The 26516-nt window shown below is 39.7% G+C and overlaps 1 protein-coding gene across 6 annotated transcripts in view; it reads right to left on the reverse strand.

Moving 5' to 3' along the window:
• Positions 1-4817: 4817 nt before the first annotated feature.
• Positions 4818-26516, reverse strand: part of LOC136441988 (netrin-G2-like) — a 76966-nt gene continuing 55267 nt past the window's right edge. For 5 of the 6 annotated variants that reach the window (XM_066438567.1, XM_066438568.1, XM_066438569.1 and 2 more), the window contains 6 exons: positions 22166-22512; positions 13103-13740; positions 12272-12450; positions 11492-11659; positions 7430-7573; positions 4818-7172 (listed from right to left, as the gene is read on the reverse strand). In XM_066438567.1, coding sequence (XP_066294664.1) covers positions 6913-7172; positions 7430-7573; positions 11492-11659; positions 12272-12450; positions 13103-13740; positions 22166-22444 — 1668 coding nt within the window. In that variant the 5' untranslated portion in view covers positions 22445-22512 and the 3' untranslated portion in view covers positions 4818-6912. The remainder of the gene's footprint in view (positions 7173-7429; positions 7574-11491; positions 11660-12271; positions 12451-13102; positions 13741-22165; positions 22513-26516) is intronic. The other variant, XM_066438573.1, reaches the window with a different exon arrangement.

Here is a 26516-nt window from a genome sequence, read left to right on the forward strand (position 1 = left end):
AAAGTAACAACCATTACGTTGCAATGTAATAAAACTGCATCTGCAATTTTATCACAAGAGGAAATTATTACATTCCAGATATTCAATATCAAATCACTAAACTGTGCATCCCTTTTCACAGAAAATCAGGCTCAGTGGCTAGAATCAATATTGACATTGATATTTCCACTCAAAAATTTAGGACGTCGATTTTTGGTGAATACTTCATGATATTAAGTAGAAAAAGGGTTCCAACAACGAAGGATACAGGTCTTGTTGACATACTCTGGTTTTCGGAGTTTGCAGACAAAGATTTGAAATAAATATTTGAGATACAGTTAGCTGAGCGGATAAGACAGACTAAAATTGGTCGTTCAAATTATCAAACAATTTTGATATTCTAATAGAAAAATACTCAGGTTAATCATTGACTCGTTCTATCTGTGAAAAACTGTTCTTACTGAGAATATTAACTTCCACGTTATATGTTTTAATTGATTATACATTTATCATCTTTGCATAATCTTGAGATAAGCATACAGAAATATCTGCTGCAATTATTCCGCATTTCAATGAGCAACACTGCTTTTCTTAAACGATCCTAGACACAAAATTGCAATAAACAGAAGATTTAACGAAGCGGATTACCTACACACTGCACAAAATCAGACATTTAAGCATGCTTATGAGATTCGTACATATGGCTTAAACATTTAAACATAATTAAGCAATCTTTAGGCTTTATTCAAGAAGTCTTAGATGGAAAACTCAACATGTACAACATTTTTACGAAAACGTATGATATTGCGTAAAGTACGCAAAAATGATAGTGAACCAAGTAGATGTTTCAGGTAGCATCTACTGCCTTTCACCAATGACACTGAGCAGCATCTGTCAAACAGCAGGTGACAAAACAACAGTGCCGAAGCCTTTGAGCAAGCTTTAAGAGTGCTTAAAGAACAATTTCTGTCCAGTGACACGTAATTCTTGAATCCCCCCACAAGGTGCTGATCTACGTGATTGCCATCTTGCTGATGGGGGTTTTCAGGAAATTGGGGCAAGTCTACTGAGGTCATACAGTAATCTTCGTCTATCCGGTGTGAAATATATATCACCTCATAACGACAGCAATAAAGATATGGAGTCATAAATCTCATAAATCTTTTTATTTCTCATCCATCACTCAAAGTGTCACTTAAAACTTAGTGAAGCGCTTCCGAAACTTTTTTTTATACAAGGCTGTTTGCAGCATAGCTGACGCCGTCTATTTGTAAAAGATAGTACTGCATTCAAAATTATACCGAGGGAATAGTGGGGATTAAATGATGGCATGACTCAGTTGGATATTAAAATCAATGCTATTCTCTACCAGACTCCAATTCATATATTGCTGGGAAATAGTAGAAATTGGCCAAATAGATTTAATGATATGCCAGGGGAGTTAATCGACCATAGAGTTGTCATTTGCAACTTAAGTCGATCAACTCAGAATGTATCATTTTAGAAACTGTCCATGTAGTCTCTAAACGACTACATACATATACATGTACGGCGTACGTAAAAAAAGACACCACTTTCCAATGCATGTGTCCATATTGTCGTCCATGATATTCACATAATGCAACGTGTATCACGTAAGATTTTTCAGTCTTGTTGCAAAATGTTCTCTTGATCACATTCTTTTGTAATGTCCCATTCTCATGATTTACAAAGGTACTTTATGTCAGTGATTCAATTACTTAATCTGAGATAAGGTCATTCACCTATTTTACAGAAAAAAATGTTCATAAGTGTCATAGTAGGTCACATCATTAGGTTGGCACAGCTGTCATTGTCATTTATTGCAAGAACCTGTGAAAAAGCAGATCGGCCGTTTGGTGTAATTTCAATTCACAAGGGTTCGTCGATGCATTCCTGTGATGACACTCCTGATGACATTAAGTCCCAAAGCGATGAAAATATCAGGTGCAAATTATCGATAAGTCGATATGCAACTTACTCTCAGCATCACTGTATAGTTTGCATGATGGCGGTCTTATGTAATTACCTTCATTAAGTTCGTGTTGAAGTGGTTGGTTGAAGTAAGTTTGTTTTCAAATTACCTTTTTAAAACCAAGGAAATTGCAGTGATCAGATCTCTAAACCAATAGCTTCAAAATTGACCTCAACAGGATATTGCCTCATTTAGTATACCATTAATGCCTTTCTATAATGCTTCTAATGACATGTGATCGTTTAGCGAGGAAACGTGTCCCTGGGGACCCGATGCATTATTGATGGATCAAGTTATTCTAATGAAAATGCTTCATATGGTTTTGTAAAACTTTCTTCAAAAAGTTCGCTGCGTGGTGATCAGCGCCGCCTGGCGTAAATAGTGTGCATGACAGGCGGGAGCGGCGGGAAAATTTTCTGTCACTGGCAATGGCGGGAAAATATACCCTGTCACAAGCAATGGCAGGTAAATCGAATGTGCCCAGCTGTATGGCGGGAAACAGACCACGTCACCGGCAATGGCAGAATATACAACACGCCACTAGCAATGGTGGAGAAAATAAATTGTCACCAGCAGGTCTTGTCTTTTTTAACGTAGAAAAGACTTGATCCAGCTAAGAAGATGATTTAAGTGACAAATCTAGGAATTCGGCCTACCATACGGCTCTAGCTCTGCCTGGTTGTATTACAGTTGAATGAATGATCAAACAGCTTACAGCATTGTGAAAGAAAAATTGGCTTCATTGCTTACAAAAGACAAACGCCGTTGTAATTGTTCAACATCTTCATTTCCAAAAATAGGATTAAAATGTGGTAGCCATTTAAAACAATGGAATGAAAACAATGCTAGAAATTGTCCTTGCTTTTGTCAGTTATAGTCTATTTGCACATCATTTACCCATTAGAAATTATATTATTTTTCTGTGTTGGCATTTCGTCTGTCAATGTTCACTTTCGAGTGCAAACAAATAAATGTCATCTAAATCTGCCCTGCTTCTCTATACACCGAGCTACTCTTTGGTAGTAACTAGATAGATGTATGAGGATACCTGGTTAGGTGTTGAAGGTGTAACTTCAAAGCTGCCATTCCTTTATAGATACGGTCGGATTTTCATCTCCTTGCATATATATGTTTATATATGTATATATATATTAACAATTATACAGCGATGCAGTTGATAACATTTAATGTTAGCTTTATGGTCATGCTAATTTAACGAGATCGAGAGAAAAAGTACATCACGCCAGTAGAAACAGCACAAACAGTCCAACTATCTTAGAATGTATGGCGCGCGCACACACAAATAAAACAAAGCAAAAAGCTCAATGAACGACGTCAGGGAGCTGGTCGCATTTTTATCTCCGTACGTTTCAGAGAGTAGTTATGACACTTCTAGGCAGTTGACGCCGTCTGCGAAGCTCTCATGAGCACCCAGGTGGTACAGGCCGTTCAGGTTGGCATCATGACAACTTCCGTACCATGAAGCACCGTAGTACCTTGGAGCACAATAGGTAAGGAATTCGTCGTTGTGTCTGTCCTTGGTAGTGAACGGTTCCCCATTATGGGTGGCAGTCGAGCTGTGACAAAAGTAAACATTTACCTCCAGTAGCAAGACGAGATGCACTAATATCTCGGTGCACATTCAGCTGATAGACGCTGTCACTTTTTGACAGTTCTTATCTTCAAAATTTCCATTTGAAGACACGTTTAGGGTCTACATGTATATCACAAATAATTTCTGATCCAGGCTCAGATATGCAATTGCAAGTATCTTTATGTCATGGTGAATCCTATCCTGGTATCAAGCTGAATACTTAAGCTCATTTAGTGTTTTATTTATTATACCTCACAATTTGAAATTCAAATAACACCCAAGCCAGCAAGAACCGAAGACTTTCACTACTTTTGAACTTGTAGGTATAAAACGTAGCTACCATATTATTTTGAGATGTTACAATGAAATTGGAAAAGGGCCAATAAATAAGAATCAAGATACCGCAGCATAGAGGCAAGTTCAAGGTCAACGGAAAGGTAGGGTCATGTTATCAATTTGCAAAAATCTACCATAACACTGGACAGCCTTACCTGCAGTACCGCTGTAAGTCCCTGTATGGAGCTTGTAGTTCTGTGATTCAGGCGAGATGGCAAACGTGTCGTAAGCTGCGTATGCTGTGTTCCCCTCCACATCTTCCATATCCACTCTGAGTTTGTAGAATTTCTGAACAACCAGGTGGTATAAGTTGTCATTCCTTAGCCAGAACTCGCCGTTCAGGTTGGGGAACCCGGTTTTGTAGCCTGCACAGCCCCGGTAAAAGTTCGTTGTTCCGTCTTTTGTACTCGAGTTATGCTGGTATTCTACATATACATACACACACACACACACACACACACACACACACACACACAAACACACATACACACACACACACACACACACAAACACACATACACACACACACACGCACGCACACACACACATACAAACGCTACCCTAAACATAACCTTCTCGTCGAAGGTAATTATTTGAACCATCGTATCTTTAAACGTACACCAGTACACCATCTTTTGTCCTGAGTTGGTCTTTGATATAGGTATAGACGGTCAAAGCATATAGTGACAACTACAAAATGGTGTCTATTTCTTCATTTCACTCCATTTAACGTCAGCCTTTCTTACACGGAAGGGGGGGGGGCAGCTTTCGTGATTGCATCTATGCTTGCCGCACTTGCCTCCAAACATATTCCTATCTACACTGCAAGATACTTAGAATATTTTTGGATTACCCTATATAGTGAACTGTCTGAACGTCAAGAAAAAAGACAAATATGGGTGCGACAGCAAAACATCTAGTCATGTTCTTTATTTGTTGTCTTTTAGTGGCATGGTATAAAACTCTTACTGCGTTCCATGTCTTTTTTTTACATTGTTATACTATTCGTATTCACACAGGTTGTTGCTTTAATCTAGATACATGTACGTGAACACTACATTGTGTACATGTCTGATACATTGTGATATCAATAGCCATAGCTTCATGTACAGGTGAAATATACAACTGAGCGACATTGTACAATTTGATGTAGGCACCACTTTTAAAACACTATTCTTTACATATATCTGCATACATTGGTCAACATATTGTCTAGCGAAATTGTTGGATTCAGTTTCATCATTACAGTGCAAGTTAGAAAAATTAGGAGTAAGATGGCTTTACAAAACACAAATATGAAAGGTTATCTATACACAGTATCTGAAGTACAGGGAGATGAAATTTACAATAACGTCCTAATGATGCAGCATGCAGGTTATTCAATACGTACGTGTGCTATTTGCATGTATTTACATACATAAAGTCTGATGTAACTGACTACACTCATGGCCTGAAATATGTTGAACGAATGTGAATGAACAGTTTCTTTCATTTTCGCCAGATGGCGCTTTTGATCATTATTGTGCCACCTCTGAGTTGACGTTTGATTTTAACATTGATATAAACAGACGGCTTATATTTTTTTTTATTGAAGTAAAAGGTACACGACAGCAAGACTAGCAAAGGTGTTCTTATCAAAATACGAATGAAAAAAACGAACATTTGTGGACTTGCATAGTGAAATATATATAGGAAGCATTTTGATCGCCGGATATGTAAACGACTGTTTCAGATGTATGCTTACCCATAAATGTACACCACAACTCTTGTCAATACACATTTTTTCAAATTCTTTAGTAAGCTTGGAACCATGGGTATCCAATATCCCGTTATTTCCTTTTAGGTTAATTTCTGCAGCAAACTTTACATGCATACGGCAGCGGTAGACAGATGCACTAAACTCAAAAATGACAATTCCACAAGAACTATAAAGATGTTACTCACAATCTAAGTCCTGTAGTTGTAAATGTTTTATGTGATAACGAAAAGGTGGAAAACTGTGTCATTCTAAGTATAATTATATATTGCGTTACTATTTACAGTTACAGATGCTTGCTATTTTTTTCTCTCTCTAACATTATTTCAATCGGTAATTACTAATGGGATCAGCTCACAAAAATATATCTATTGGTTTTTACTTTTCCACACTAGTGCATTGGACTTTATTCTGCATCTGACAGTATAGTTTCGCTATGAGATTAGTATTCTGTACGTAGATCTCAACACAGCTTTGTGAAGCCTTTCTCATGGCAAAAGCAAACTGCTTCGCTTAGACAAGTGACTTTTGACAGGGCCTGGTCCTACAGCGTCATCTAGCGCCTTTACCGCGAACTGCAATCTAGGATGTCCGATGCTTGATATACTTCTTATTTACAACACCCACAGTATGTTCCTTTTAAGGCCACACAAACTTGATTTACGGATGTTATCTTCTGGAGGCCCAGAATTCAATCAGAGATTGTGAAAAGGCGAATTCATCTCGCTTCGTAATGGACATTTTACAACATATGCTATCATTCTTCAACGTTTTCACGATGATTACAACATAATATCCCAGTCACAATCAATCATCGCACATGCTAATAAGTTTAACTCACAACAACTTGTGACAACTTGTTACCGTGTGCGAACGTATTTCGTTGGACGTATGCCCCTCTTCTTTTGATGCAATCAAGTTTTTGTGGCCCCTTGTGCTGCTAAAAACTAAGTGAAAGTAGCTGAAATCGTTCTTATGTGCACGAGATGCGTCACATCACAGTAAGCCAAGTTGCTCGGTGAACAAGGAACAACTCTCCAAACCATATTCGTCTTTCGTAGCTACATTTTCTTGATTTGCAGTCCCGTTGTATTCAGCATTGCTCCTTACGTGACGTTACAAGCTCCAAGCGGCGCTGCTCTTCTCTGTGCATCTTTGAAGACAGTCACCATCCTAGCTACCAAAAGGGCACGTGGCGTCAAGCTACCTATATGCGCCTTCATCAACTCGTCTATTTCAGTCCATAGAATATCGTCATGACCACGGGAGCGAATCTGTCACCATGCCGAGAAGAAGTGTGGTCACCCCAGCTACGAGCAGTGTCAGGATAGCGGTGGACATCGGTGGCGAGAGAGACGAGGAACCACCAACACTAAGAGCGCACGTTCCAGTATAGCATTTCAGTTGTCTCTCACAGAACTTGCCCCCGTAACCCACCAGACAGTCACAACGCTGATAGTTCAGGCAGGTCCCGTTGTTCTGACAGGACAGCGTGTCGTTGTTACAGATAGCAGCTGTAAGGTGGATAAGGCAATACAACGTAAGTTTATGTTTCAAACCAGATCATTATCAACGCAATTGAAAATTCATATATTTTTCCAGCACAGAGCATTTAATCTCATAGATAAATTAACTAGACTCGTCTTTTTTTTACTTTAGCCTCACTTGCTACACCGTTTTATGCTTTCGCAGAAAGAACGTATATTTGTTAAAAGCCTGAAGTGACTAGATTCCATACACAGTAACGCAGTCATATCAACCCGATACTTACGAACACAGCCTTGGCTATCCGTCCAGTAGTAGTTTTTAACGCAGGAGTCGCACTTCGGACCTTTGGTGTACGATTTGCAGATACATTCTCCGGTTGTGGCGTTACACTTGTTGTGCCTCGATCCTACTTGGTTGCAGTTACACGCTGTAGCAAAGCGAGGGATAAAGCAAGACAAGTGAGCGTTGTTGCTGTATCTCTTAAAATATGGGATTTAAAAGACTCATAATTTTCTATAGATTATTGTGTACTTCCTGTGATATTTTTTGTGCTACCGATACACCGAAAATTATCAATGTTTGATATTTTGTTCCGTTTCTTTGAGTTAAGTCCCAAAAGTGAGGTTTGCTTCAATGGCGCCATGTGTCCACGTGATAACAAAAGTACAGCTACTCATGGAGACTAGCATACATCAAAATAAACTTTGGTTATAGCAGACGCAATGTTCGAGACTGGTCCCTCTCGACGTTACCAAAAACACGTCAGTGGCCCATGGACTAAACAACTCTACAATCAGAATACTTGTAAAATATTTTATCCATTAGACTAAGTGTTGGTGTATCCGTTATTTCCACATCTAGTATCACCTTCTATCGAAACAACTACTTTTCTTTTACTTCTGAACTATCATTACATCACGGACGGGAGGCTGCCAAATTCTTTCCCAGTGGTAAACTGCGATTTCCAAATAACGACCACAACGTAATTACACAGCAGTTTTTGATGATGCTTGCTGCCTTGGTGTCACTATACGTGAGAAAATAATTACGGGATCGATACATGATGAATTCTCTTGGCAGCTGGTGGAACCCGTATTTAATGAAAGTCGTCGGCCTAATGTTCATGGCCATTAATCTGTGATCGCCTGTTGATTGTTCTTTTTTGTATCACCCATTACACAACTCGTGATCGTTTGATTGCATGTGTATGGTTGCAGGATATTGCGTAATCTTTCGACTGATAAACAGAGTCGGAAAGTCACCAGAAGTAGATTATTTTGAGTTTGATCCTCGACAACACACGCAAAGTTTAAAAAGCAGTCTGGACTACAATCTTGTGAAAATGCTTTCAGAACATGGGCCTGAAGAATCAACGTTTATTTTTCAGTTCAAAGAGAGTCTATTAATTACTTGTATGCTCTCCTTAAATATGGGTTGATTGTAGAATAATTGTACATTATTCTGCACTATACAGGGAATCCAATGTGGTATGCCGAAGTAGTCTACTGGCTTTAAGTACGTCTTTTAATTCACAAAATCGCTGGTTCGATTAGAAGATTTCAGCGAATTCTTATCAAAGTATTAACTTGTTAAAACAATACACATGTCAGAAGAACGCCTTTGGCAACATGACGCCAACCAGCTAGTCGACTTGCTCGTCTAGAAATGATCATGAACCCTTACAGCGTCCCTAGCCACGCCTCGGAGACCTCAATATATCTGAGTTCATTTTGGGCCTGTCGGCGGCCGTTTGTCAACAATGCGAAAAGCATTGATCTTCAAATTGAGACAGAACATTCCAGAATCAGCAATTGCCTGTGGTCCACAAGTATTGTGAAAGCTTCAGCGCTACCGTTGTGCAGAGAAAGAGTTGTGAGGAGTAAGAACGGCGTACTGATAACGAAATAAGTTCAGCTAAAGAGAGGATCTTTGATTATATGAAGATTTTCACAGAGGTTAGCGAAACATGAATAGTTTCATCAGGCTAGAAAATGAATTGAACATTTTTTTAATGTACACAACTTTCAATCGTTTCATATGAGTCTGTATGCTCTGTTCGTCAGTGTAAAATGAGATTGTCCTGAGTATCAGAGCAAAATAAACTTGTGCATCAGTGAAATTAGCAGACAGACTGTCGAAACGTTTTTAGAGGAAAAGTCATCATCATCCGTCGTCCCTGGTGGGCGGAGTAAGATCTTACACAACAGAGTAAAACAATAAGGCTGTGTACGTAAGAAAACTATGTTCAAAAGGTTAGCGATTCGGAAGCAAAACTACCTGAAACTTGTGCTTGCATTGCAGTACAAAGGCGTGACAGGTATTTCATATTAACGTTATGGATTACTTCGCCCTGCATTGTCACGATCCCTCGCCAACAGGGATAGATCTGTCTTATTTTAATTAAGAAGGGAGACGTGTACGACCATGGGACGGCCTGGATCACCTAGAGTCAATGCTGTGTCGAACGTACGGGCCGCCTTGCACCACCGGTCATCCGTCATTGTCTACTGGTTCGGACACGTTCATCTAGATGATCTTACGATTAGTGCTTAAATGTCCGTGAAATCAATGTACTCTCTCATGCCGACAATTAGAAGTTAACTTTTTTCTGATGCCCCAAGCGGAACTCTATACCAAATCAAGGACCGGGGGCAAAGTTCTAACGATAGTGACTTGAAAGGTCATGTGTCTGCGTCAACAAGATCTGACAGCGTCTTTATCAAGATTCGTAGCTTCGGGCGCAATCGAGATGGCCCCCAAATAACCCGTCGGCCATCAAAGAGATGTAATTCCGGATGTTTGAAGTACCGCTGCAAACGGACGAGTGACGTAGCCAACACCAACCGTGCATTTTTTTCTTCTTTTTGTCAGCATCTTGGTAAAGAATCGCAAATCGAACACTCCAATGATTATTCTTGCCGTAATTATTTCAACGGTAATATTAATATTATGTTTAAAAATATTATTGCCTGGAATTAAAACAGTAGCAAGCACTCGAATTCGAAAGTCAACGATACACATGTTCCCCAAGAACATTTTGTTTAAAAATGAATTATTATGGAAGGGCAAAATGCAATGCAATGTAAGTGTTGATTTTCTTTTTGTGATATTAGACTAAATCGAATGGTTAGTAGGACATTTTTATCGCTGAAAGAAGCAGAGTTGCTTCATCAGATTTTACCAATTACCCATAAACAGAGTTATGAAGAGTACTGTAAAAGGAAAGTCACCCGAAAGATTCAAATGACAGCAGAATATGTGATGTAAATCTACGGAGTTTTTTTCCAGAGATATATCCTCGTAGATAATCCGTGCAGCTGCTACTAGGTTATCAGCCTTATTCCATCATTCCTTTAATGAGCTGCCATGTTTGAAACGACTCAGGAACACAACTAATAAAGAACCTACTGTGCTAGATGTGATAGGCAGTAACTTTCAATACAATAAAGTGAATGTGTAAATAGTATGTGGTGAATTCAGGATCACTAAGTAGGATTTTATGAGGTTCACGGCAAAGATGTAGGATGAGATAAAACTTGATTTATTGCTAACGATAACAACTTTAAATCGTGTTTTTATATAAGGTATAATGAAAGCTACACCGCTCATTAACATAACCCCCATAGGCCCTAGATGGCAGGTTATAAAATCACACAAAGGAGAGATTACGGAATGCTGTCAGATATACGTTCCATTAAATGTATTACGATGCAGCAGTCTATTCGTGTTCTAGTGTGATTGCAAAGTAGATTGGAATTGCACATTTAACAAGAGAGGGGATTAGTTGGTAGAAAGCACTGACAAATCTTCATCAGCTAGTTAACATAATATGTGCGACGGAGTTTGTTATCTTAAATTAAATACAATTTTATACAGTTCAATAAGAACTGTGAAAACAACAATGTGTGCTTTCATTTCAATAATTAGGTCCAGCGTCTCTCAAATTTTAAGTATTCAATGCCGTCATAATAATCGGACAGTTGGTTGAAAAGCTCTCGAGATATTTCTTGGATGTACATATATATTCCATAAGATTTTTTTGGTGTTTCTCAACGGAGTAGTATTGATTCGGTATTGGTGACAAAGAAACCAACTCGTGATCAAACCGAAGGTTTAGCTGCAGTACCTAAGAGAGTCGCTAGTCATTTGAGGTTTATCAAGATCAACTCATATTATGAATATCAATATCCAGGTCTTTTCGAGTTATGCTAGCCTTTCACATATATACATACACACATATGCACACATATAAAAGAATACCAAAAACATAACCTTCTTGGCGAAGGTAATAAGCACATCTATTATCTAGGATAGGAATGCTCTTCTCCTGTTGGAGTCAACTTACGAGCACACACGTTGGGATCGACGATCTTCTTTGTCACGTCTCTGTAGAAGCCAGGCAAACATTGTTCGCAGTTCCTTCCCATGGTGTTGTGGAGACAACCGATACACACCATGTAGCCAAGGACTTGGATCAGACGACAGCGCTCAGAGTGACCGTTGCACTGACAGGCTAATGGAAGACGGAGGGAACATGATTAATTGTTCACAAATATCAAATCTGGTAAAACATTCAAACATACAATTGATATGATATATCTTTTAAACATAAAGCGTCTTTCGGATAGTTACGTAAAGCCGGCGGCCCAGTGTATAAGGAACCTTCAGGCAGAAGCCTGAAGCGTCAAACCTCTACACGTAAAAGAACCCAATACACTTATCGAGAATAGGAAGGATGACTGGTGTGCTTGGCTAGAAACGCGAGCCATTGCGAATCCACATTGCGCTTAAACTACTAGCTACTTGCAAAAACAATATGATTCACCTCAATTGAGAAAAGCATTATAGAGGGATGCCTATGGTAGAATGGTGTTCGAATCGTAAATATGGTGGGAGTCTGGTGTATGGGCATTATTTTGCAGACCCCAGTTCAATAGCTGCAGATAATGAATTGAAATCTACGACATTAAATAAGCGATTTGATTTGATATATTTAGCTGTATGAGAAGACATACAGCAAGTCAGGGTTGCCCAACTAGCCAGAAGGTACTATAAAAGTATGAAAGGATAGCCCTGGTAATTGGGCAAGGTACCCACTATACCAAAGCTTTTAGAATTTACGTACTTCTACACTCGTTTGCTGTTCCTCTGGGTAGCGGTTTCCACGTTCCCGCCTTCCATTTTCGCGTGTCATACGGCTTTTTGCACCTGCTGCAGTCAGGCCCCTCCGTGTTGTGTTTGCAGTCACACGTCATCGTACCGTTAACCATGAAGCAGTCCGAGCCGTGAAGGCTGCACTTACACCTGTAGTGAGATATTGTGAAATGTGTAGTAAGTTTGTTTTTAGACTTTACATACAACGTTCTATGAGAGAACATTATTGCACGACATTTGTACACGGTACATATATCATATACATATATCATATACATATTCATTCATTCATTCCTATATCAAGTGCAGTATGATCATGAAGCAGTCCTAACCAGGAAAGTTGCACTCACACCTACAGTGAGGTAAATTGCCATGTGTAGCAGTTTTTTTTTCAGACTTTACATACAAGGAAAAGAAGAATAGCAGTTGTAACAGGTACAATGCTCGGCAACTTGTACATACATGGCAGTTGGACTATTGCTGATACCTGTCAACTTTAAAGAAATAATCTAGTTTATAAGAATAACAATAAAGACAATCTAAATATGCATGTTAATATTCATCATGTTGATAACAGTATGCTGCGTCAGAATTGTAAAACATTGTCTCGTTTGGGCATAGAGTTGTGAACAGATTTGCCTACATAGTAGGTACAGGTACATATATGAACAGGGCAGTGTAATACCACATTGAAAATGTGTTTGTGGTAATATCATACCAGATTTACAAGTATTGACTAATATTTTGGATGGCCTTTATCATACGTTGGACAATCTATATATAGGTAGTTCGAAATTCTCACCTTCCCCTGACTTGGATGTCAGATATAGCGTAGTAATACTTGAGCAGCTCCATGGTGGTACTCCTACTGTACGCACCGTTGGTGGCTGGTGCCAAAAGCCGTATCCTTAGATCAGTCAACGTCACAAAGTCTCTGAGCTGTTGGTGGTTTTCCAACTCTACCGAGATGTCGTTTTTGCTTTTCAGAGCGTTCAAATACCGATTGAACCTGTCCTCAATCTCCAGCCGTACGCTTCCGTCGGGTCTCGGCATCGCGCCGCTGTAAACTTGAGTACAGATGACCTTTGCAATGTCCCTTCTTGATATCGTGCTGCTTGTGACTGGCATTTTGTTGAAGGAGTCCATACACTTTCTAGCGTAGTACTGCATCGGCATCCACGTCTTACCGTAGTCCATTGATTTCTCTATAACCATCTGGTACGGCCGGACTGATTGGAACTTCACCACAATGTCATTGGTTAACTCGAACGTCTTGTTCCAAGATAAGGTGACATTGATCTGCATGGGGTTGGGATAGTCGAGCCAGGACACGGACTGCCACCAAGTGGGCACCCCCCTCTCCGTGTCAGTCATGAACTTGGGCGGGTGAGACTGGCCCTTCATCCGAGCGTTGCAGATGTCGCAGCTGGTAGGTATCTCCTGGGCAAGAAGGTGAGGAAGGAAAAAGTGATGAGAGCAACTAAACGGGAGCTGAAGATATGTTTCATGTATAAATGTGTTTTGTAAAATTTTTGTAAAACTTGTAATAAATGCAAACAATTGGTAAGTCTTATATTCAAAACACAGGGAAGGAAAACCCTGCACAGAAACCCAGGGATGACATCCGAGGATCCCTGCACAAAAGCCCTAGGGAAGAAACCCTAGCACAGAAAATCCAGGGGGATGAAACACCCTTGTAAAAAAAGTCCTAGGGAGCACACCCTAGCCAAAAAAGCCAGTGGGAATGACCCCTGTAGATATATGTAACTAGGGAGCACACCCTAGTGCAAAAAAGCCAGTGGGAATGGCCCCTGCAACAATATGTAACTGTGTTTATTTGTTGAGTTGTAAATGTGTAATGTAAATATGTTGGTATGTTTAGTATTTATGTATGTTCGAATAAATTAAAAAAACTTTAAAAAAACTAAACGGGAGCTCATACATGACAATTAATGAGTGAAGACCTTTATTGTATGTACTAAACCCACTGGGTAAAGTACAGGTCACGACAAAATAATAGTTTACAGACACATGTATACATTGTCAAGGAGCATGATCTAAGTGAATTGGAATTCTTCTTCTTTGCAATGAAATTAAAATTTAAGAGCAGAAATGTTAAATAATCAAAGGTTTGTCTAAACTCAATAGAAAGATAGATTTGTCTGTATCAATTAGTTGTATGAAGCAGGTAAACCTAGGTTGTATCAGTCTAGAAATTTCAGGTCTTTCTTTGTCGTAAATTTACGACGTAGGCTTCTACAAAACTGTGTTCATTTTATATTCTATCTATCATCTTATAATAGGCAAATTCGTTGTTCCATTGGATTGCGGTTATTTCTTCTGGTTTCACTGTGTTAGCCCTGTGCCGAATGTCAATGATAATGTGGAAGCAGTACTGTCGAGTGTTGGCGTATGGATAAACATTCTCTGGTCATAAAACTTCATTACCAGTGTCACAAGGATTACTCATGCTTGATAAAGGCTAATAAAGTCGAAACCGGTCGAATTCCGTCTCAATGCTGTCATTGTCCCAGAGCTAACAACAGTGTTACAAGGTACGTTTTGATATTACAACCCACGTTTGCTGTACCTAACCCTTAACATTCATTATCTATGTTCAGAATCGGCCTCTACAGTCACCAGGGGGGAAATAGCAAGCGTGAACATCAGCCTTGATAGGCCTTAATATATTATGATCTACGCTAGTTGCTTCAAAGACACGGTCGAAAGATTCTGACATGGTAAAAAAAAACATACCAACTTTATTGCAGCAAAGCAGCTAATCATGTCCAACAAACGTAGGAAAGGTAGGGCGATAGGAAACGAAATAAAGATATGGAACTTTGTCAAGCTGTGAACAATACAAAGTCATGCACAAAGCCATGCACAATGTATATTTCGCCTGCTGCGCTAGGTCTCGTCTCCGATAAAAATTTCATATACCTGTGTGTAACATATAGGTGTTTCATAATGATAATTTCTTTTAATCTTATTGCTTTGAATTGTTTACACAACAAGACAAAAACAAAACACTTGATGAATTTTCATATGAATTTAATGAATTTTAAACCTGATGCAAGGTGACGGATTTCAGATATCAATGTTTGGCGTCAACCTTTAGAATCAAAGGATAGAATCTTCAGAAGAACCAGGGTGGATCGGGTGTCTGTTGCCCTGCAAACTGTAGATAAGACGTCAACTGATTATTCATTCTGATGCTTCAAGGCTGTTGGAGTACATTGAACTTCTTATGTTAACCCTATGGACTATTTGGCCATTGACAAGAAACAGAATATTGATGCGGGGAGGAAGAAGAAACTAGCATATTTCGTATGAAATTGACAGAAAAATATATCATGATGTATAAATGGGACTATAAATAAAAGGCAACTCCTTGCATTAAATGGTTCTTAAACCACAATTTCTTTTACGTCTGATTCCACCAACAATTCAACTACCAGGAAGCCTTAACAAGCACATAACGAACGTGTGGTCCAGACAGGGTGGCGCCAACAAACCACGATTAAGCATCAGCCACGCAACGCTTTTCCAACTAGTTTATGGACAAACGTATGCATTTTGATTGACCGACCGAACACAACACTTATTCCACTTGCACCGGGAGACCTCGATCTGCGATCCTTTGGCTATTCAAATGGAAACTCATCTCTGCTACGTCGTAAAGTGTCGTTTAGAAGGCATGATGTATAAGAAAATTGGCGTCAGGGGGGTGTATTGCCCGCCAATAAATCCAAGTGACATTTACATCTGGACACTGAAAAAGTGTTGGTAGATTGAATCGGGTCATGGCAATTATTAGGGAAGCAGTTTGGTAGATCATACCTTGGCAGGTGGTGCGACGTCTACTTCTTCTTGATATCGAAGAGCGCCATCACGAGATGATTAGGCAAATGCTTATTTAATGAGTGACTGATAATTGCTAATTGCATAAGCCCCTTCATTAGATTTCTGTATTAGTGGTATTTGCTGCCAAGCAATTAGCAATTGCGTTGTGGAGATTAACGCTATGTTTGTCATGACCAATTTTCAGATTAGCATTTGTGAACTGTAATTCATCATTAAAACTCATGAAAGTACACTGGGATTCAGATTTTTATCAGACGGTAATCACAAGTTATTTTTGTCATTGAGCAATTCCTAACAAAGCAAAGTCTCTTATCTATCGTGTTAACAATTATAAACACAAGAAAAATTATTAAAGTAAAAGTAATAAGACATTTATGTCAAACTGCCTGGCGGGGAAATATTCTACATGTAAGCCCAGAAGTAGAAGAGCCAACAATTTGTAATGTTGCTAATTGAAGTAAGCTAGTCGATCATGCCAAATATATATGCAAATGAGGTGAGAGGGGTTAATAGTGGCAGCATTACCTCTGAACTTAGATCGTTCTGGTCATTCCGGGTTAACGAATGTTCTTTGCCCCACGTTTGTCACGTGATGGAGGCAAAAGCGTTGCATTTAATGTGTTGCTACGTATAATGCGTACCTGCGATTTGTTTATTTTTTATTCATTTCTAATATAATGCTCTTGCCCTTGGCATATTTCGAGAGATCAGATAGTTGCAGTGTTCTTCTAAGGAGTACAATGTGTATTATTTTCAAACTTTGGCCAAGATGTGTGACCTCTGCCATGTTTTGACCTCTAACTGACCCCTGCATGAGATGGGCCTGATTTCTCACTAGCTGGACTGAAACATTTGGACAGGGGGTGAAAAACTGGTGTTATTTCAACTGCCAAGCTGTAGCCCTTTAAAATGCCGGAGTTGACCTCCCACTATTTAAACCAAAACAAACATGACAAATCAAGCTTTGTATTGGGGGTTAAGACTCCAGGTTTTAAATTATGGTTTATCATAAACGTATGTTAAAGAATTTCTGCATCGCTTAACCATGTGTTGCATTGGAAAATTCATTTGGTGGTCCCTGCCCGGGAGAGGCTATTCCGGTCAGACGCTACAGCCCATCTGTCCGACCGGTGCATCGAACTCATTCGTCACTTAGGCAAAATGCCGACTTCAGGGCTTCAAATATTACTTGAATACCCCACCGCCAACATTCAATTATGAAACGGTCAAAAATCTCTTCCTATGTTCGCGGATATGGTAAAGATAATGTCCGTTGAAAATGATTATTATCTTCATAACATTTTTTTCCGGTAGCTTCGATGTTGATTGCTGCCAGCGGAGTTGTTGCATAAAGACGCTCAATCATTCGTTCTTCTGGTTGACCTGGAGTCCTGATCGATAACCATTAAAGTAAAGGCTGATTGGATGATCTATTCCTACAGTGAATGTCATCAAGATCCAATTCCACCTCACTGTCAAGGAATCCACCTTCACAAGATAAGTTCATCGGCGTACATTGACGGTTTTCACGAAGGCCAAGTGCTGCAGAGACACTCTTCCATTTTCTCCAAACATTTCTTGCCAAAAGGCTGATGTTTTCTGATCTAAATCATTATCCTCAAGTATTGGCCTTGTCCTTAAATGCGTATGCATAAGAGGTCCTGAAATAAGTATTTAAAAAATTTGCTTGCTGCAACTAAAAGTTATATGGTAAAATTTCTTTTAATTTTCGGCTCAGACAGTTTTCAATCAATACGGAAATACAGTGAAAGGTATTACCCGAGATGACGCTTTCGTGATTAAAATATATGATAAATGACTCCTGAAATCGTATTCACTCGTATTATGAGGTGATTATTCCTTGGTCCTGAGGCCAGGATAAAGATATGCAACTAATGCATCTACTACTTCTTGTAATGGCACATATTTATTGAATTACGAAATCACTAAGAAGTAAGAACTCTGAACACTTATTCCATTCCGTCTGCATCTCTCGAAAAATCCGTACCCACCGGGCCAATTAGAATACAAATAAGTCCTACTTTTTACGACCCACTCCCAAATTGCTTGATATGCCAAGTGAATATGACTTACAGATATTGCTTGGTGTAAAGTTAATAATATCAACGGGTAGTAATCGAAATTGTTTCATATAACATTTCAAACTTGCCTCCCAGCACAATCAGATATTTGAAAGTAATACTTTCAAACTTCCCTTAAGGTTTTGGGTTTAATCTAAGCCAATAAATCACGTCAAGAGGAGACAAAATTGATCTTGAGTCATATTTGATTTTAGAAAAGATACAAGGAACAATCTGTATCAGATAGTGTTTTTATCCATAAAGGTAGGTGTACGTTCGTGTTTTGCTTGCAGATACATGTTGCTGTACGCGTGCAATGGATCGCAAACATTTGTCACAAGCAAGTCAAACTTAAGGTCTTAGCATCTCGACTTCCTGTAACATATCCAGTGGCACGGTGCCCTACTGACAAAGCTACTTGTCTCATGCACTTGACGTTGTTTGTCAGACAGATCGCATACATACAAGAACAACCATAGTATGAAACCTAGCATACGAAGGGAAGTTGCTGAGGGGAAATTGTGAAATGTTTTCGTCCCTTAAATTTCTTCACAGCACAATAAGAGAACCATCTTTTTGCATTGCTTACAGTTTTTGAGACTGTAGGTGCAGTGGGTTGTTATCCACTGTGTCTAGGCCACGGTTTTGGAAGGTGGAGCCCATCTCTCTCCTTTCAACGACTCTTACACTCCCTAACTGAAATTAGGTACCCATTTAACGGTTTGGTGGAGAGAGGAAAGTCGTGTAAAGTACCTTTCCCAAGGGCGCAACATCGGTGGTATGTCAGAGGATTCGAAACCAGGACCTTCGGGTCCTGCGCCCAACACTCTAACCGTTATTACAACGCCACTAGCGGTAAATTTCTGTCAACATCTCCGACCTGCTTGCAGGTCTTACCAAATGCGTCCTACATTGCCTACTTTATGATGTGGGGTACAGCCGCCGTGAATGTCTATAAATATTTGCATGGTTCTCCTGGGTCCATAGTATTGCTGAACCTTTCATTATTGCATCCCTTTAATGGGTCGATTGACGTACATGGCATAGATCCAGACAAAGGACGACAAAGCAATTTCGATTATTAGCTTGGATTTCCTTTGAACATTGCAGGAAATGGTCGGTACATTTTTAGATAAGTAGAAAATGCCTCTAAATATTGAACGGGCTACAATTGTGGAGATCATATATTTTCATATTTGACAACTGCAATAAACCACATTGTGCCGTTAACTGTGATCTGCATGAGCGGCCTTGGGACAAATGCCAGCAGCAGCAACCATCTTCTCTACCCGGCACATAATCATGTTGTACAACCGCGACCTTTCAAACGTTATATGCAATAACTTCAGCGTTTCCTTTCGTACGATAACCTTTGCTGTCCACTTTGATATCTCCATGGACACCCGGAGTAAAACCCAACAGGGAATAATGAAACGAACATTTGTACAATGTACCAATAGTTATCGCATAACCTACAGGCGGAGAATGGTTGACTGGGGTGCTATTTCATCGTTTATAAGTCTCAAGTGTCCCTGTAATCAATACATAGGCATCGGACCGGGGTTTTACTGCAACTACTTGATCGTGCCGCCATCATTTATAGTTAATTCCACATCGCAAAGTCCACAGAGATTATAAATTTGCTGCAGGGGGAAACTTGACATTTCTCCGATTCTACCCATATCAAAGAATCAATCAATTTAGAATTGAGCAACATAGAGGGTTAAAAAGGTGACTCAAAAAAAGTTTCGAAATGTTATTTTCAAATTTAGTTATCAATTATAGCTTTGATGTGCGAACCATTGGCAACGTCTGGAAACTCCATCAAGGAAGCTGTTGCTCCATCCCTTTTCTTTTTGTTAGTTAGGCTGATAACATGAAAATTGATCGTGAAATTATTGAAACCAAACATCTTTTGCTGAAAACATAAATGATACCTGTTTTGAAGACGTATTTAGAAAAAAATATTATTAATCCCAAAGCAATGATCTGTCAACTATTCGGAATTCTTTTATCTTCTGTACCAAATGTAATATTGATGGGGGCAATTGTTGCCAATCTAAGTCTCGTTACGTGCAGACCAATGCTACAATCTGGCAGCATATGCTCACTCGGGGGATCAGTCTGCGAGACGGAGAGAAGTATATCTTCGACATGTGGGAGTGCTCCTGTATCTTAACGTGCACTTTGTCGGCCTGTACTAGGGTGCATTTTATCGGACATGGCCTGTAGGAATCGCCTGCGGGGTGTGGAACGTTATAGCCGATGATGGTGCTTTCATGTATTCTTAATCCTTTTTATGTGGCTTTAATTCAAAATCACTCTGCAAGTCTCCGCAACTCAGAAAATAATGAGACTGATGCATGCTCCTTCCAGTGGTTGGCAATAACTCATATGCTAGCCAACCCTCTTAGGTTTCTCAAAAACACGGTAGACCACACTTCTATGGCATCGCTGCGGGGTAACGATCAGCTCCATCTGTAATGAAATGTATAGCCTACGAGGTTCTGGGTTCGAATCCCTGGTAGTGTTGTGCCCTTGTGAAAGACACTTTACACCTATTTCCTCACTCCACACCAGTGAAGAACGTCCTCTCTGATATAACGTGAAATTGGAGAGCCACACCTAGAGCGCGTTATTAAAGAACCAGCCGTAAAGAGTAGAGGTCATTTTCGGTATGGGTGGATGAAACCTTACAGTGAGGTCTCCGGTGGACATTTTGAAAATGTGATTGTCACTTGTTATGTTAATCCTTCCACAAATCTCAATTAAAAATAAACAAATACAATGAAATTACAACGTAAGTAACGTTTTAAACCTAAATCTATTATACATGCTGCGATTGAAAGACAACGTTGTCAATTAAGATATTCTAAATCCATAATTGGAATTTCCATGCGAATACGCAGCTGGTGGTTTGGGATGGAGATTTCACGGTAACTTTCTAAAGCAAATCGATAGTTTGATATGAAACATACTTATTGCCAAACTCTCCGTGAAATCGAAATTCGCACTATCCAAGCAGATGTCAGGATTGAGATGGTTCCGTGAGGACTCTAAAGATCTGCTTGGAGATCATAACATTCCTAGTCATCTCGTGTTTGTCTTGGGTCTACATCAAAGCATGTTGAACGAAAAACAAGGAAACCAAACACGATGTTTGTATTATGAACAATGACACATAACTATAAAATGATAACTTTGAAAATATTTCAAAAAAGGGAGAAATAGTTGAAAAATAATTTAAAAACATATTAGAAAATAAAAGATTAAAGTTTGAAATAAGATAAAACAAATTATATAAAGGAGTTCTAAAATTAGATATTTGTAAATAGAGAGGAATAACATAACCATTTAAAACTTTGTAGTTTGTACTGTTAACTGATTAAAAACATTGAGGATGATACCACAAATGACCGAATTTAACTTTACCGGGAAGATGAAGCACGATTTCGGCATTTTATCGCCGAGCGCCTGAACTGGCAACTGCCCGACTGAGACCTGTTACAGCTGAAAGGGGCGAGATTGAATCGAGTCCGGGGGCAAAGTGAACTTAGTAATGGGGTAGTTCTCAATGCCTATATTTCATCGTAATATTTCGTTGGACATTTCCTCATACACACATTTCTTCTCCTTAATCATCTTCGACAGAATGTTATGTTTTCGGTTTTTCTATAGTGGAGTGGCTGTGATCGTATGATTGATGTAAACAACATAACTCAAGATAAGAATCTGTCGATGGATGTAAATAACATTTAGTAGGTAGGTAACTGTCAGTAAGAGAAAGGTCAAGTTCGAGAATGGGCCTCCTGGCAGCTACCTACTGTACTGTTGCGGAACTTGTATGCATGTATGTGGATGTGACACCGTCAATATTCTTTTAACCCAGCAGAAAGACTCCATTAGAATCCACCTACCAGTGTGCAGAACTGACTGACGGGGAATCCACACGTACTGTTGGCCGGATCGACTCTTGGTACCGCCAACTTGGCCATGTCAATCACGTTGGGTTGGCACGGTCGGTACTCTACCAGCCCTGTATTCACATCGATGGACTCGCATGCCTGGGTGTTGTCTGTGTTGGGCACGGGTTGGGTGATCAGGACGCACGATGCTTGAGACGAGGCTAAGAGCAGCACTAACGCGTAGCCGACCCAAGAGGCTCGGAGTGAAGCTATGAAAGTTCCAAAGCCCATGGTGCCGTCACATATTACTTGGAGATAGCCTCAGAATTGGTGTCAAGCAGTCAGGACCGGTACCATCTCTGAAAGAAATAGAGACAAACATTTCGCTCAAACAATATACAATTAGCAACGGGCAATCTTGACTAAAAGTGTTTGCTCAATCGACGCCTGTCACCATTCTCAGGGCAATTTTCACTGGTTCACTTTGCACTGCAACTATAGGACTGGTGTAGCTGCTTACAGATGTGGTCCCCAAAGTAAAGTATTCACATATATAAGTAAAATTCGTTCATCTTTCGAAAGTATGGTGGGACCAATTGGCTTTATTCGAAGACTAGCACACCAGAAGTAATATTGATGCAGCATATTTGCGTGAAACACTTACAGAATATAACTGAGCATAATTTTGCAGACTCTCGTTAAGAATGGAAATATTTGATAAATGTCCGCATTGAGAATGTCTTTGCGGACAGAATTGGTGATCCTGTAGAAAAGTGGCCATGACGAAAATTAAGACATTGGGAATAACATCATGAATTGTAGAAGAGTCTTAGTCTATGGTCGTTTATATTGGTTTGTTTCAAACATTAGAGTGTCCCATTTATGAGTTTGTTTCCTCCTAAACAAGATACAGATCAAACACGTTCTTAAAGGATTCACTCTCTGTCATGTTTGATATATGAGTAGTTCTACAAGCTCTGACCTGCCACTTCCTGCCTATAACTTCGTTTCAAGGAGTTAATCATCTTCTGCATGGAAACTAAATCTTCACATATGACCTTCAGAGCTCCGATTTTCACAGTGGCATCTCAGGTCAAGGCCTAAAGTCGACGCTCATATAGTCTTGAAGAATAAAATTGAGTCTTTACTACTGGATTACTGAATTTCAATCTCAGACGTTTCAAACGCCCATCCGACATTTTTTGACAATGAGCAGATTCTTTTCATTGACAAAAAAACGTCGGATGGGCGTTTGAAACGTCTGAGATTAAAATTCAACAATCCAGTAGTTAAGACTCAAATCTATTCTTCTTTCACGGGACCTGGATGACTGATATTCACAAACGTATAATATAGTCTCGGTTTTCATGTTCGCAGAAATCATTGGATACTGATTTATGAAAGACTTTGCAGTAAAAATCATATAATAAAGCTAAGGTATGCTTGTGAGTGCTAGATTTTTTTACCGGTCCAGAACCGAATCACTGGGTTTCGGTTTTTTGGACCTGAACCGAAACGTTTTTACAGGTCCAGAACCGGTCCGGCGTAACCGGTTCGAATCTCTAAGTAGGATGTCACTGGCGGGACACGGCATGCGACACGAAGAAATGGCTGGCATGGTTCTTCTGTGGAAACCGAATGAGAGTCGTAGACGTGGTCGTTCTTCTTTGACACATGAGAATGTAATTGAGAAGGACGTGAGACTTCAGGATGATGAATTTCACCCTGTCATGCTCGACAGGAACTTATGAAGACACCGGTGTTATCTCACAGAGGATGAACTGAACTGAATCTGTAATATGGAATGTGCTGCCAGATAGCGATTTCCTGTGACAGCTGCTGAAAACCGGCAAACAGCAGATTTCCTCTTCCACAAGCCATCAAATACATTCCACCATTTGAACAGAGCCTCTGTCATGTTATGACGAGACTACACTTCTGAAGCAAGCTGCAGTTACCAGTCCTAACTCTTCGATCTCCCATTCTTATTGCATCTGTCGGCCTGTGGTTCACCGATTAGCCCAAGGAATGACACATTAATCGCCGTCCATCAGTACAAATGGCAAACAAGGCACCTAGAAAGCAGACTAACGGGACGGCTAAGAACGCTACCTTTTGTTGCTGGCACCTGGTGAAGATAAGGGAGCTAAAAGCACACCTATCGAAGATGGCCTACAGCTACGGCTATCATTTGATGGGGAGCAATGCATTTGTCAGCAAGGGGCTTCAATGGTGCAGATACTTATCGCAGAAACATTCTGAGTTTTGTTACATTAAGGGAAAAAAAGCATTATCGTTGTTGCTAAATCTAATGATTCGTACTTCTTCTAGGTAGGGAATTTCCTCGGTGTTGATAGACACACGAAGTAAGAACCTCTCAACGAGTGATTTGTTTGAAAATTCCGGTGGGTCAATTCTTTGAGCTTGAGTTGGAGACCAGCTTATTTCTCATTATGTATTTTACCAACCCGAATGAACTTTCATGCTAATACGAACGTATGTTGTTTCTTTGCCGAGGATATGATAAACCTGTACACGCCACGTACATGTTTCGTATCATTTGTTTAATCATGATATTCAATGACATGTTCAAGGCACTTTGCAAACCTTGCAAATGTCCTCTGTCTATTCTCCATGCATCATCATGACGCTATCTTTGAACTCCAGCCTCATTAGTTTCATGGCATAACACATTAAATTGCGTTTGGCGTAGATGGGACAATTATCTATTCTAGGATGATAATTACGAACAATTTAGGCGTCATCCATAAAACTTCTTCAATGTCCGGTAAGCCTACCTGTACTCAACACCGAAGAAGACTTTACGATGATAAAGCCAAACGAATGTAATTTCGTCTAGGATATAAAGTGACGTTACGTGTTGATACCTTTACGAGAGTTCACGCCCTGAATAGCACTTGATATCCTTTGCAATTACGCTAAGCTCGTTTTAGGGGACATAAACCACTCTCGCGGAGTCTCACCCTAACTATATGAAAAGAGCATTCTACTTTACTGTGTCAAAATCCATCTCAAGGTCTACAGCACAAAGAGAGATGCCGTGGGTGCCCATTATACGAGCTGCGATTACAGTCGGTATTTATCTAAATGTAAACTTGAAACCCTTCGGACATATCTATCCTTGGGTTCGTCATACCAAACTCATCTTGGGTTAGAAGACACGACCTAAAATGTACCTGGCAAATTTCTAAAAAATTCTCTTTCAAATCAAATATAAAAATGAGTTTTTGACCTTTTTCTAAGGCTATTAGGCAAGGCATGTTTATTCAACTATCCTTATCCTTAACACATCCATTGACAAGATAGGATTATTTGAGATATCAAGATAAAGCTATAGTGACACAATACGAGTCCTATTACTACAGAAGTGTCAAATGGATTCAATATTCAGGTTATTCTTCAAGTTATTCTTTAGGGCGTCGATTTTCTCTAGAGCTATCAAAGCTGGACTACATGACTTACGTTCAAGAACAATCCAGGCATACCCAAACAGACTACAAGACCTTGGACGGAATGGCAAGCCTTATACTACTCATTAGCATTCAAACCCGTGGCGATGACACAGCAAGGTCGGCGGTTAAAAGAGTGATCAAGTGGAATCCAACTTAACGGCCTCATCCTTACAAATGGTTGACGTAAAAGGATAGCTTACCTCTCCAGAGAGGCAAGATACCAGAGTATCTGTCTTAGTTGCAATGTCACCTCTAATGGTAGGTCCGGCTGCACTAGTGCAGATAGGCCCACACCTGCTCTTGCATATCATTAAAAGGCATTGCTTGAAAGGCACAAATTCCTAGAGACTATCACGAGCTACATTCTACCTCCACATTCTGTGGAAAATGGATTTCTATGACGTCACTGCTCGGCTGAAGATTGAAGATAAGGAGAAATATGCCGCCATCCACTGCAAAACGCTAATAGCAGAAAGATATATATCTCTTTTGGGATCATGAAAATACGGGCCATCGACACTATGGGTTGCTGTCAAGGTTATCTGAAGTGTTTGCCTTTGCTTTTGCAGTTTCTTGCAATGACGGTACCTCAATTAAGCAGTAAGCGAATGTTAGTCATAATAAGACCCTCAAAAGGAACATACGAAAGTTATCAGCTAGGTATAATGGTGCTTGTCAAAATATGAAACATCTTTGGACAAAGGATGTACCACTTGACTGTCATGTGGACTTTTAGACATTGTGTGTATTTGTATTACCGGTAGTGAAAATTGTACGAGATAGGATTGAACTGTATCCTCTGGCACACATTCATAGTCAGCCGTGGGGGAAACTGGTGGATTTGAAGTGTTGACCGGAACTAACTGTACAGCCATCAAGCTTTTATTTTC

The sequence above is a fragment of the Branchiostoma lanceolatum genome, chromosome 9, assembly GCF_035083965.1.
Source record: "Branchiostoma lanceolatum isolate klBraLanc5 chromosome 9, klBraLanc5.hap2, whole genome shotgun sequence".
Lineage (NCBI taxonomy): Eukaryota > Metazoa > Chordata > Leptocardii > Amphioxiformes > Branchiostomatidae > Branchiostoma > Branchiostoma lanceolatum.